General features: G+C 32.4%; 1 protein-coding gene across 1 annotated transcript; it reads right to left on the bottom strand.

The window, feature by feature from the left end:
- Window positions 1-342: 342 nt before the first annotated feature.
- Window positions 343-13,362, bottom strand: LOC134244536 (inter-alpha-trypsin inhibitor heavy chain H4-like). The gene is given in 14 exon segments (XM_062726796.1): window positions 343-1,203; window positions 1,389-1,637; window positions 1,929-2,069; window positions 5,097-5,276; window positions 5,593-5,703; window positions 6,154-6,241; window positions 6,398-7,119; window positions 8,388-8,552; window positions 8,555-8,672; window positions 11,246-11,409; window positions 12,058-12,302; window positions 12,551-12,661; window positions 12,835-13,004; window positions 13,256-13,362. Coding segments are annotated over 14 exon segments (2,676 nt in total). The 5' UTR covers window positions 13,328-13,362; the 3' UTR covers window positions 343-1,063.
- Window positions 13,363-15,095: the final 1,733 nt, after the last annotated feature.

Below are 15,095 nucleotides of genomic sequence, written 5' to 3'. Positions count from 1 at the left end.
CAAGCTGCGCATCTGCAGAGTTCAACATATGTAACCAGTTTATCCCCTTCCATAAAATTTGGCCCCAGAATCAAAAAATATCTTGAAAGTTTATGTCAAATTTTTTATGTTGAATTTAAATGTTTTTGAAAACAATCAGGTTAAAAATGATACTTTTTTGACATTCCTTTACAAAATTTATATTAACTGCAAATAAAAGAATTACATGTATTTCAATTATTAATAAACATTTTACAGACGATTGAAAATTTGACTTTAGTATAGGTCTGTTTCATGATCTTGGAGCGTGATGGATGATAAATACAGATAAAAATATTGTGCGCTTCGGGTTTTCTTTTAAATTTTGCACAAAATAGGATGTTCCACTTTAAATTCAAGCAAGAATAAATCAAATTGAAATCAAATTTGAACATTGGCCAGCCAATCTTATGAATCTTTGGCTATGACTAACAGAACCCCAACTATTTGAGTTGTGTTTGATAATTTACATATTTACAATAATATCAATCGTACAAAAACAACTTCATTTGCAATTATCAAAAATTAATTTTAATAGTTTCACAGCATATTTTCATTATTATTTTTTGCAAATATATTAAAACACATAATTAAAATCCAAGTGAATCAATAAAAACTAATACTTTTACAGATATTCATAATTATTGTTTATACATGTGCATCCTTTATGCCTTTAACGTGAGAGAAAATATCTATAAGGAAATGTAATAAAAATTTAATTTTATTTTTTTCAAAACAATATAAATGCTTTATGATACTGATTTACATGTACATTCAATCAAAATTATATGATGATCCTACCCCTTACACATAATTTTTGTCACAGGAGGGAACTTTTAATATTTATTCAAAATTTCATTACAAATGTTTCATATTCAAAACTCATGAAAATAATGAACATTAAAGAACGAGATATGAAATAAAATGGACATGACATTGTATAAGGGGGCATGCAATAAAATACATGTATTATGGTTTAGTTTCGTAGTTTGTGGGATTAATATTTAATAGATTCACCATTTTCCTGTTTAGGAACCAGCATGTGTTACCGGATAACAATGTTTTTTTCAGTGACTTTAATCTTCAATGTCGGTCTTCCACGTCGTCTGCAAAATACATTTGCCATTAATTTTTCTTTTCTTGAAAATCTTTTCACTGTCTTGCATTTCATATTGACAAAGTGACCTAAAAATGAAAATGAATCATACTTCAATCAAAATTCTTAAAAAAAACTAACACTTCATACTGCTCAGATGAATCACAAGAAGAATTTCAAATTCTAGACTATTACTTAAAATGTAAAAAAAAAAAGGACACAAAAGAAAGTCTCATTTGTACTTATATGATCAAATATGAAAATGTTAACATACTGAGAATCCCGTCATAATGTTTTCTTTGGCGCCTGCGGATTTCCACTTTTACACTTAGTCCATGTGGATCCTCTTCGATGCCCAGCTTTATACCATCCACATTGCATTCGAAACTTGGAAGGTTTTTAGATGCTTCAACATTGAACGTTTTCAGTAGCCTTCCTACTCTGTACTTTTCGATTTTGATGCTGCCAAACGTTTCAGTGGTCCCGTTTTGTTTGCTTGCAGATTTTGCAAACATGGCACAACCTTTCAAAAAAATTAATAAAAAGAAATTATAACTCTTTCAATATTACAACGCGTTCTATGCGATGCATATGCTTGTTCCTGTTTTTCGTCTAATAGTATGTACATAATTATCTACAAGTATATGTAATATTCTTAGCTTCTGAATTTGTAAAAAAGAAGATATCTAATTATAATGTAAAATTCACTAATGCCTTTCGTCCCCAGAAGTTGATTTGTTTAATACATAGAAATTTGTGCAAAGAGGGTATGAGAAATTTTACATCTTATTCCTTTTTTGAAACAAGAACTTACCGTTCGTTTGATTTGTCCTCTTGATAATATCATATGTCATTAAATTTTTCAACGGTAGGTCAAAGCACATGTTCACCTTCGATACTTTTACAAGGAAGGATGGCGCTGTCTGAGTCTTCACAGTGGGATTTGTTGTAGTGCCTAAAAGATAAAACGCACAATACATATGGTTAATTCTGAATCGTGGAAATAATACTGAAAAAATAAATTTTGAAGAAATGGATTCATTAAAAATGTTATGAGCCTTCACTTCCACCAGTTCAAAGTAGGAGGAGAGAGGACTCCACCCTTTTTTCTTAAATATAGTCTTCTTTATAATAAAATTTCATTTAGAAGTTGTTTTCCTTGCGTTGTTTTTGCTCTAAGGTTGAATATTGACGAAAATCAATATTTAAAAAGAGCTACAAAGAAGCAAGAAACAAAGTCCTATTACACCATCCGTCCCACAAGAAATTTTAGTTTAAGAGTTTGGATATTTCAGTTTTTATTTCTTTTGCTTGTTAATTTTTTTTTTTGGAAAGTTGGCACACTCCACCTTAGAACCCTAGCAAAGAGTTTGACATAGTGTTACGTCATAATCTGAATGAAAAAATCTTACAAAGGACATAGATTCATGAAATAATTTAATTTCTCAAACTGAATGAGCACTTGTCAAAATCTATATTAAAACAATGCTTGAGCTCCATATCTCAAATAATCTCTTAAATTGTTATTGTTAAATGTTCTTGCATGTGTATGCATGTATATCCTAATATTGGACCTTTATGCTTGGCATTCACACTAAGAACGCGTTCAATAAACTTGCAATACCAGGTCTTTATTTATTTATTTATTTTGTTTTGTTATTCTGGAAAGACTTGTTTGTATCATAAAATTTTTCATACAATTTTTCAGATGACAAACTTATCTTTATATCAAACCAATAAAATTTTTATTGGGAAATGACTTTTTGAATGCATTGTACAGATTAATAAAATGCCTAAAATGGTTAGGCATGAATCGTAATGACCTTTCTTTTCTCGGTCTGACCGTAATTGATTATTACACCAGACTCTGAAGGAGGTACTAGTAATTTTATGCATGTTTAGTTGTTTTAGCAAAAGTCCAAATACCAAAGTACATTGTACACATGTAGAAAAGTAATAAAAAATCTGCCGGTATATCATCTAGACAATGAGTAACAAGGTTAAAACTTAAATTGAAGTGATTCACTTCTCTTTCTTAATATAGGCAGTAAAGTTATAAAGCATGTACTAGTAATTCAAATAAACCCTCAAATTCAGACGTTAGGTACAATGTTCAAGTGTCCACTGACAAATTTCATATACCAGTCGTTTATACCTTTCAAAATTATATATGCGGGGGTTTGTCTTTTATGAAAGACATTCAAAGATTAAAAAGCTTTTAACAAAATTAATCGAATAAACCCTCAAAATCTGACTAAGGGTTCAATGTTCAAGTATCCACTAAATTCCAGTAGCAGATACTTCTCAGAATTACATGGACACGCATTGATTATTTTGAAAGACATTCAAAGGTCTCACTATTGATTCCTAACTTAGGATTCAGATCTTTTGAAGTAACTTTACACTCAAGATGTAAATTTATAAAGAACGTCATATATAAAGTGTTCATATTTTTTTCTACATTTGTAAGCAAGCTAGTGTTAAAAAGCATCGTTGATGTTCATTACTTGATTATTACGTCATTTTCTAATCGGCTGGTTTGATAAACCGCTGGATATCAGCTGTTGCTCAACCTTATTTTCAGGTTTGTTGCAACACTATATATTCAGGACCTAAGTTTGACATACTCTTAGTTCTACTGCCTCTAAGTCCTGATAACCATTCTTCTAGCCCAAAGTCTTTCATATGATATCATTTTGATTGATTGATTCACTCGTAGGTACGATAAGGCATCCCAGAGAACTCTGTACATGCACTTCTCTAAACTACAAATGTATGACGTCATAATTGAATATGACGTCGTCACTGCAAACTTACGGTAAGCTGTACATAATGATGGAGAGAGTGTCATAAACTTTACATCTTATTTCAATCTCAGAGAGCTAGTCACGTGTTTTAATCATTTTTAAAAAAATCTATTATATCCGAATAATTTAGATAACTTTGCTTTATTACTCTTGTGTAAATGTCAGCGTGTTCAAAATACATACGAAAATATACGTTCGACATTTACCCTTTTTTATACCCGTGGATTGAAGCAGAATTCATAATATTTGTATAAATGAGCCTGGCGCAGGTAATCTTTCGTGAAAATCTGTAAGTTTCCCCTCTAACTGAATCTTGCTTAGGAAAATGTATGATGGCTTTGTTTTAAAACAGATGACGATATTGAGCAGAAAATACCCTCAGATTTGTCGGTAAGTTTAAGTTAATTTGAAATATTTTGTACCAGAGAAATAATATAACTTTTCCCAAGCACATTTCGGGTTCAAAAGGTTGCAACGAGTTTATTTACGTGACAAAACATTTAAAATAATTGTGTTAATCGGCCGCGCCGAAGCGATTTATGTGAAACACTTCAAAAAAGAAGAAATGGTCAACACATAATCAACGATGTCATATGATATCGTACAATTGTAACAAATCTGTTTATATATAGCTGAGAGAACTCTCTACATGAATTGGGCGTACATAATTTAAAAATAAAACTCAAAATCAACTTTGCAAATGTAGTGTTACGTTTTAAATGCATTTAAAGCTCCGGGAAGACTTAACAGTACTTAACAGTTTAACGTCCGTCTCGAGAATTTTTGACTGATATGGAGACGCAACCACTTGCCGATGGAGAGCTACACATTTTGTCCTTTACTCTTCTTTTAGAACCGTTAAGCAGGGAGGGAGCTTTTTCGTGCCAGCACCTACTGCGCCACGGGACCTCGGTTTATGCAGTCTCATCCGAAATACCAATTTCCACGTTCCACAGCAGGATTCGAATCTGCGACGTAAGGATCGACTCCTTACTTTTCGACTCTAGAGCAGACGCTCTTACCACTGCGCCACTCGGTAGAAATATTTTGATTACAAAAGCTTGTTTCTCTACTTACATGACTCATTTTGCCATATACAATAGTTGTATAATATGTACACAGTGTAAAATTGACATCTATATATCTGCAAAAGAAATTATATTGAATGTCCCTACCAGGTAAAATAGTTTTAGTGCTGGTAGTTCTGGAAAATGGGTTGTTGAACTTTCCCCTATTAAAGATTGGATCAAATATTGATGCCAGTTGAGAGCGGGTACCGGTACCGACATCCTTGAAATTAGTCAGCCTCCTTAATTGTGTATTAAACTTGGATGCAATTTGAGGGAAGAATGTACCTAAATAGATAAAAATTATTCTTTAGCTTGGAGAAAGTACACATTGAAAGAATATTGTCTGGAAAAAAATGGCTTAAGCAAATAATCCTTTCTAATAAATCTAACTTTCTCCTTAATTTTTGTGTATTTTTTACTTTAAAACCGGCTCTTATAAAACTCTAAAAAAAATAATTGAATGTAATACCTGTGAATATCGTTGAATATTAATGGATAAAAATTAAAAATGAGGGAGATGGATGCTGAATTCCAATACCGTAAGTGGTCATTCTGTCAATTAGGGGTTTTCTATTGACAGAATATCAATACATGTACTTACCACCAAGATCCACTGGAGACCTTGGGATTAAAGCACCATCCATAACTTGTACATCTGTTTTACGTCTTCTGTTATTGTATCTCTTGAATTGTGAACCCGAAGAGGACTTCACTGTAATTATAACAGTAAAACAAAGATATGAACTAGATGAGGATCACAATCAGTATTCTTACTTGTTAATCTGTTACAATTAAAAATAATAAAATTATAACTTTTTCCTGATCACAATACGATAAAACTGGCAATCATTTTACAATCACATACTGTGCAACTGCGCATGTATTTCAATCTGCACTTAGCACTTGATGTGTCACTTTTAAGCATCTTGATATTGACAAGAAACATTGTTTGAGAGTCTGAGTCTCAGAAGAATATTAAATTAACAAAAGACCTCGACTTTCCTTACAAAAGAAATATTCAAATGATAATTCTTTCTCTGTATGGATGAATTAGCACACAGATAATTGTGCAAAATTCTCTGCCATTAAATCTTCGAAAAATATCAACAAACAATCTTGATTGCCTGTCAAAGAAATATTTTAACATTATGATTATTTTTACCTTGTGTGTCGTCCGTGTAGAAACTCTTAGATTTTGAATCATCTGGTAGGGTAACAACCATTGATGTTAGAGGGGTAACAAATCGATACTATCAAAACAAAAACAAATAAATAGTTAGATATGTAAATTTTTTATATGCAAACATGCTAATCAAAACAAATCTTGATCTTCTTTATTCTCTTATTCTTAATAAATATATAAACTGTAGATTATGAATAAACATGAAGACTTTCATTTTATGAACCTTCAAAGACATGTCCAAGATTTTCTTTCCAATGTCAGAGATCTCCTCTTTGTCATCAATACCGTCTTTCTTACGAATCAGTTGTTTAATGGTCAGATATGCCCACAGATTTTCCATCACGTTTGGGTGTTTTGGTTGGGGTTGTAGAGTCGGATATGGTGGAATAGGAAGAACTTGACGTGGTGGCGGCAAAAAACAAATTGCAGATCTCTCCAGTGTCAGCTGGAAGCTGTTTAGTCCTGTAGCGAATACTTCGATTCCAGATTGTAATTTTGACACATCTTCTACCTCTCCGGCGACAACCAATTCCGATCCCTCAAAAAATATGTTAAAATTGGTCTGTGTCAAAGAAGTCTCATTTAAAAAACCATCAACATATTTGAAAGATATGTTTCTCATAAGAACCGTTGAAATTTCTCGGTAAAACCCTGCAATTTGCAGATCGGCGTCCGAATCCTCGTATATTCTTTTACCAAGACCGTCATTTTGGGCGGCGATTTTCTTGGTAAAATCGTAGTCTGCATCTCGACCAAATGCAAGACTAAAAATTGGAATGTCAGCGTCGTTGAACTTTTTGATATTCTCAAGAATTCTTTTGGTTTTGGTGACGCCGGAGGTAGGTTCTCCGTCAGTGAGGAAAACTAAGATCGGGGCTCTGGTTTCTTGAGTATTTTTAGACAGTAGTTTTAAACCTTCAATCACAGCCAAATTGATGTCTGTCACTATCATACAAATCAAAAGAAATAGAGAACTCCTGGAGTCAAGAAGTTCAAAGTTTTTGTAGAGGGCTTGTTACAACGCATTTTGAAAAATTACGCACTTTGAAAAAAAATTTCAAAGTGCGTTAAAATTTGGGACCAAGCTAACGCACTTTGAAAAAAAAAATTTTTTTTCAAAGTGCATTAATATCGACCATATCAACGCACTTTGAAAAAAAAATGTTAAGATTGATCAGTGTTCCTCAAATAATCGGTATGATAAATAACAAATCCTGGTTTGATATCTTTTTTATGATAAAGTCACTGTAGGACCTGAGATATTGACGTTTTAAATATTTAAGGTTTTGATAAAATAAAAGGGAAAATTAAAGGGTCTTAAAAAAAGAGTGACGATTGTTTAAGTTCATTAATTCGTTTCTTCTTTTTTTTTTTTTTTAAATTCTAGTCTTTGATAAGTAGATGTAAAGGTGTATAGGGGGCACTAACAGATGACAGCTTTAAGCAACTTGGCATTTATCATAATAAAAAAGGGGCCAATTTGATTGTTCAAAATTATGAAAATTCTTTCTCTCTCATACGTTTTACTGTACTTAAAAATTTCTAGTTTTCATCTGTTTTAATTTACTCATTTAATATTGAAAGTTTTCAACGTCATACCAGTTAGGTAAATACATAATTACATGAATGCTTTGAGTATAGCATAGACATAGAGACTGGGCGAAGGGCCAGGGGAGGGGATGGGGGCTAAACTCCCCACTTATTTTGAAAAGATATATACATCGTATAAGCATTGAAAATGCAGCGTACCCTGTTTAGGTTTATTTCTCCCCTCCCCCGTTTGTTACCGACACCTATGTATTGGAAAGATAAAGATTTGGACTGAGGGATCTTATACCCGCCTTCTCCTCTTTTCGACGGGAGTAAATCAATTCATTTTTGAGGTTAGGGTTAGGCTTAGTTTTTTGAAAGATAAATAACAAATAAAATCTTTCCATGACTAAAATATGATTTTTTTTTTCAAAGTGCGTTAAGTTTCTCCATGGTAAAATATATTGATGTAGACTCTTAACGCACTTTGAAAATTTTTTTCAAAGTGCGTTGACTTGGTCCCAAATTTAACGCACTTTGAAAAAAGTGCGTTGATTTTGTCCCAATTTTAACGCACTTTGAAAAAATTTTTCAAAGTGCGTAATTTTTTCAAAGTGCGTTGCCACAGGGCTCAATTCTAATAAAGTTTCAAATAAAAAAAGAAGTAGTATATATGGACCTACTTCCGTCTGCATCGGTGTTCTGAATGAACTGTTTTGCATCTGCTAAGTTAGTAATCGTCGCTTGAGATAATTCTCTTCGCCAAAACTTTAACCTATTATCAAAGGCTATAAGCGTAAACCTATCGTTTGAACTTATATCGCCTAGGACTTTTAACAGGGTTTTTTAAGTTGTTTCATTTTCTTTCCTTTCATTGACCCACTTCTGTCCAAGACGAAAGCAATGTCCATGGGCATGGGGTCCTGTCCATCTGGTGCCAGAAAATGGAGAAAATAACCATCCATAACCTGCAGAGAATAGCAAAAACAACTTATACATAGCATTAATTTTATTAGTTCTATTTTCGAACCCCTCTCCAATTTTTTTTATCTAATCGGTGACGGTAGCATATATAGTTGCTGGACATTTCGCCTCTTGATCGGGAGGGCAGAGTTTGATTGCTGCTTTCAACCTAAGGCGTTGATATAGAAAGTGATTGTTTCTTTGAAAGATACCGGACTTGGATGTAAGGAGTCGCGGGTATATCGGATGGAATTTCAAAAAAAAAAAAATTCACGGAAGACCTTGCCATTAGAGAGCCAATCCTTAGCAATAGTTAGCATACTTGACGACTGGTAACACAACAATAATTTATTCACAAGCATGTAAATTTTGCGCGCTCTGTTCGCCATAGTACTCTCAAAACGTCAGTTTTACGTTTGAAATAAGCAAAGTATATTTGACGTTAATCAAAGCTATTATCCGTTAAAGTTTTTAAAAAGACAATGACATTATAGAGAGTCAGTACTCAATGGCCCAGGATGCTAAATATAGGTCTAAACTAGAGGACCTTCACTGATATACTGTGACGTCTCGGTCAATATTGATATTTTTCTGGAGAATAACAAACCACATTCAACACCAATGAGTCAATAATTGTATTGTATTTACTAGAAAATATGAAAGTACGAGGGTTGATCCAAAAGTAATGTCACAAGTTTGATAAAATAGCTATAAATCGACGTAAAGCAACAAAATTAAACATAATAAAAGCTATATTTATTTCAAATCAGACCTGAAAAATTCAAAGGAATATGATGTATACTTTCCAAAATATTGGATTTTTAACAATGTGCATTTATAGTACTCGCCGCACCTAAATATAACGTCATATGACGGATACACACCGTCATACTTTTAAGCGTTTCCCTTTCGTTTCACTAAAAAAAATATCTGTGATTCGTAAACACTTTCACCAGTTCCACTTTTTTAATTGTTCTTGGTATCATTATACATTCACTTGTTTCATAATTAAGCCCTCTGTCAAAATTTTTTGAACAGTAGCAAAGAAATTCACATATGCATGTCTCTCTATACGTCTGTCTCTTTTGACGTCAGACACCATTGATTATTTCCGTCCGATCTCCTAACTTTCGGTCTTTTTGTTCTCTGCTGGTCATTCAGTGACCAACCACCCGCCCAAAATTGCTGAAACCATCTATTAAGATGTCTCTTATTTAGATTTTTTATTCTGTAAGTCTGATTAATTAACGTTACTGTCGCTTGTTATCAATCCCGTATTTTGAAGCAACAAATGCATTACAACTCGTCGAGCCGTTTTTCCCCATTGCTACAATCCCTTTGTTCAATTCAAGAGTAAAACAACAATTTTTATGATCACAAATACCAGTGCCGTCATTAAATTTTCAATTAAATACTAGAAAATGACAAGAATTGTGTCTTTAAAAAAATGCGAGATTAAGTACTTTTTTAGAATCGTTTTAATTTGTTTGTCTTTTTCATTCTAAATAAAAATACACTATAAAACGTGACGTTCCGTTGTGACGCGGCGACACCTCATATGCTCTTTGTTTTAAATATCTATAAAATAAATTTAAATAAACATAATTAAATCAAAATTTCAATGTTAATTAGATTTATATCTGTGCATCTTTTGGTATATTGTTTTTGATAATATGACGCCAAATATAAAAGATATTGACACTGTGACATTACTTTTGGATCAACCCTCGTATGTATTAAATGTAAACTTATTTATCATACAGTCTATAGTGAAGGCATATATAAAATCTATCAATTAAGAAATAGAAGTGAAAAATCAAATTTGTTAAAATCATGACGTTAGGGTGCGATCAGATACACGTAAGCGGGTTAAGTTTACATAGGAACACATAGGAAAAAACTTTTTCTCTATAACAACAATGTATTAGTAGGTCATATTGATAAGGAAGCATGCTTTGGTAGTGTAGAATCACTTTTTTTTCAATTCATGACCACGTGGTAGGATGGAACCAATATGTACGTTCAAAGCTTAACACAGGAAAACATAGAAAAAAATCTCAATCTTCGTCTCAAGAGCAATGAGTCATACTGATTTGGAAACATCTTTAGCTAGTTTAGAATATACAGTTTAGTATGTTCAATCATAACCCCCGATGGTAGGGTTAGGCCACAAATAACAAGTTATACAAAGGAATATAATTGATGAATCAATAAAAATACTTTTTAGGAATAACAAATCATGTTAAATCATATTAATTCAGAAGCATCATGAGAAAGTTTAGAAGCTAGATTCTGTCTCCAGGGGTAGGGAAATATCACATTTTAATAGGATATCAAATGTATAGGAAAACATCTTGATAGATTAATTTAAGTTATATAGTTTGAATACAATTAATATGGAAACATCCCCAGAGTGTTTAGATTTAAATATATTCAATTCGTGCTCTCTCACGGGATTTTTTGCCAGTTAACCTTATTACTTAATGTTCTGAACTGAAGAGGTCAATTGAGCTTGTGGCCTATCGACCTCTTCTTGTAAAGTTTTCGGACTGAATCAAATCTTAATTAAGCTAATTACCAAAACTTCTCCAGCATTCTTCTCTCTCTCAACGTCATATTGGACTACGAATTGTCCGGATATCCCTTGTTCAGACAAGATCTCTTGTTGTGACTTTGTCAGCGAGTAGGAAATCTTCACTTGAGTTGGAGAGAGGCGTACAATGTCTGCGTCTTTGTTTTGTCCTACAAAATGAAAAAAAAATATCAAAGGTCAATTTTAATTTAACCCTACTTATATGAATAGCGAATAGTGTATTCTAAATTTAAGATAAGGAGCTTTGCTTCACAAATCTGGCATTTCATTTTTATTTTTGGATATGGCGTTTTGCATTTGTAATGTTTGTAATCCAAACGATCAATGTTTATTGAATTTAAAAGAATGTTACAGTACTGCGTACCGATTTTGTTTGGTTTTAAATTTCATTACTGCAATTTAAAAGAAATTATGATATTGTAGTGATATACATATATGTTACAAATTTCATATTTTTAAAACAGTCAAGAAATAGTATATTTTAATACAAGGAAATAAAACACTGCAGATTTATGTTTAAACAGAAAAATAGCACGTAATTTTTACCCCACCATAGACATTTTTGAACTTTAAATAAAAAATAGTACTTCTATCAACAAAAGAACAAATTTTCATAATTTGGCAAACCTTGTAGGAAAAATGTTTGCGTATCATATAGAATATTTTCCTAAAGCTACAGTGGCACAGAGAAAAATGTAACAGAAAATTATAATGCAACATGCAATAAATTTAAGATATAGAATAATAAGCCACCCCCTGTTCTGGAACATATGTACTACAAACATTTGCTTTATTACCTTTCTTTTTATCCGTCAATTTGTCGTTCCGTATAGGCGGTACATTAACTAATGTTATATTCCTATATTCCTCAATAGTAACCTCAACTTGAAAGTCGTCCACAGTTTGCCCAGGATCTATGTAAATCAACTGTTCATACCTCCCCAGTCTTCTGAGTAAAAGTTCCCGGTAAATTAATTCGAACGTCACCTTTTCGGCGGCAGCAACGTGTATTTGAACCTGGAATTTATTGGAATCTCTCGGTCTGAAAAAAAAAACAAAACAACAGATGAACGAAATGTAATAATATAAAACTGAACCTTTAAATATTCAAGATATTATTATGAACATTGTTTAATATACTAAAAGTACATGCAAGTGAACAGACGTATTTTTTAAAATCCTGTATACTAGATATTTCTGCGGAGCAATGAATAATGATTCACCTTGAAAAGTAAACATGAAACACGTTTCATTTAGAATAAATATCTAATGTAAATTGAAGAATCTCACTTTGTAACTATATGACCAGCACTCTGCCCTCGTGACTTGGCTTTGTCATATTCCTGCTTTGCTTGAGTTTTCTCTTTAACTTGACCATTGTATTCGGTACCATTGATTATGCTATAGATTAAAAAAGAATTAAAAAGAAAAATATCTTTTAAGATCCAATGCACAGTTTCATCGTATCTGTTCTATTAATCACTTTTTATGCAAAGTTTGTAAACACTTCTTAATTTTTTTTTTGTTACATGAGATTGGAAAAAAATGATACATTTGAAATTTGGAAGTCTTACACTTTGAAAGATGTTATAAAAGCTTCGTTTGGAAGTGTGACGTCATAGAAAGCTTCGGATGCCCCTTCCCCAGAATTAACAACTTTGCTTGTGATGACTGTTTTTGAGAATCTATATTTTATTTCCGAATTCACATGAAGAAAATAGATTCGTGGCTTCTCTATAGTGCTCTTTACAAAAAAGAAAAAAAACACTGGTTTCAAACATATTTCTTCAATATTAATCAATACTTAACATGACTGGATTAAGAAATTCATTAAAAAAAATCAAAGTAGTGTCTGGATGAATCATTTATAGTAAATTATTATTTAATCATTTAGTTAATAATAAACATATTATAATTAAAAAAAATTATAAACATTTGTTAGTTATTAACAGTCTGAGAACATAAAATTCTTAGACTTTGATATAACTTTATTACCTTGTTTACTACTTTACCACAAACAGCGATGTTGACCATCAACAGTACAATGAGTTTTAGAATCTCATCCATCTTCTTATCGTGTTTTCCTTAAATTAACCGTCCCGTGAATCTGTATTATTATTTATAAACAGAAATACATGTATGAAGTTAAAATCATAGTACTGAAAGTACTGATGCGATTTGAAGTTAATGATTCTCGCTACATGTAGCTACTTTGTAGGTCTTATTCATTTTGTTCATCTTGCTCGCTATATGTTGCTACGTTGTAGGTCCAATTCATTTTGGTTTTGATCAGACAACACCTTTAATCCATTACTGTGTTATTTTTCGAGTTTTGGATCGAAAACCCCTGGCTAGCGAAAATGTATTTGGTGGAATGGTCTGTCAGATTCATAGGCTTGAAAATGTTTGAAAACCCCTTTCTAAAGTTAACTCTTAAAGTCTCCATTGAAATATTGTCCAAGTTTGTATATTTTGTTCACGACTTTATAAACATATCAAAATCTGGCTTAAAGTAAAGATTTGGCAAGAGAATTGGTTGACTTTTAAGAAGAGGTGTGAAGGAGACTTAAATCCTGTGATTGGAAGTTATTAGAGTTACAGTTGATCTGTAATCTCAAATAGAAAAAAAACTATAGGCGATTTTTTTTCTGCTTAAAAGGTAGCATATAGCTAAAGGAAAAAAAGACTCTACTCTTACTCGTTATATTTTAAGGGAATAAAAACTCTAAAATGTTATATAATTTGAAACAAAATCTTTTAGATAAAACAAAATCAAGTCCATGCTGCAAATAAAATGTCTAAAGCTAGAGAATTGAGTGGAAGCCAACATTCAATGTAAATTTTATTTTCTTTCGAGTGCAGTGAAAAAAAATAGACGAAGCCTAAATTTTATACAAGGGCTTTCGATGTTTATGGAAAAGTAATAACCAGTAAATCCAATATCGAAGAATGAGAATTGCTTGAGATGCACGACATATAAATTGTTTAAGGATTCAAAAAAATTACAATCTGGAAATTTTTGAATCATCAAATCGTCTTTGTATGACTATACATAAACGTCTGGTTAGAATAGCTCCTGTTTGTTCAAAATCCTCATTACAACAGAGTTACATTTAGGGTTACTAGTATTGATTGATTGATTGTATATTGTTTAACGACCATCTCGAGAATTTTTGACCTTTTCTCGGCACTCAGGGCCATTGAGCAGTGAGGGATCTTTATTGTGCCAACGCCTGCCGCAGACACAGGGCCTCGGTTTTAAGGTCTCATCCAAAGGACCCGCAACTTTCACTTCAAAGTGCCGAGCGCATGGCGAAGGAACAGTTGCTATCAATTTTAACGACTAGGTCAGTTAACGACCGAGATACGAACTCACGACTTCCTGATCACGGAGCGAGCGCTCTACCGACTGAGCTACCGTGAACGGTAACTAGTATTGAAACTTCAACTATAAAAAGGCGCTGTCTCGTAAATTCACTTACTTTGTCATTGGTCATGCAAGTACTCTGAAATTGATATTTTGAAAAACAAATGTTCGAGTTTCTAAATGACACTAACTAAGTTGTTTTTGGGGACTACGTCTTCCAGCCATATATTGGAATTCCCACTGCGCCTCGTTACTAGCAGACCTATTTTTGAATTCATGTGAAGCTGAAGTTGCTCAAAATCATTTACATGAAAAGAAGAAAGCACTTGTTGTGGTCTCGAACATATACATTTGTCAATGGCGCATTGTTAATTAACAATAGTAATTTCCATTTTTATGTCGACACTATAAATTCCGTGGTGAGCATTAAATAAAATATACCACAGACTGACACATTTGTTTCATATT

This window comes from Saccostrea cucullata, unplaced genomic scaffold (genome assembly GCF_032062105.1).
Source record: "Saccostrea cucullata isolate Sc308-1 unplaced genomic scaffold, CSIRO_AGI_Scuc_v1 ctg294, whole genome shotgun sequence".
Taxonomy (NCBI): Eukaryota; Metazoa; Mollusca; class Bivalvia; order Ostreida; family Ostreidae; genus Saccostrea; species Saccostrea cuccullata.
This window is presented reverse-complemented; position numbering and strand designations above follow the sequence as displayed.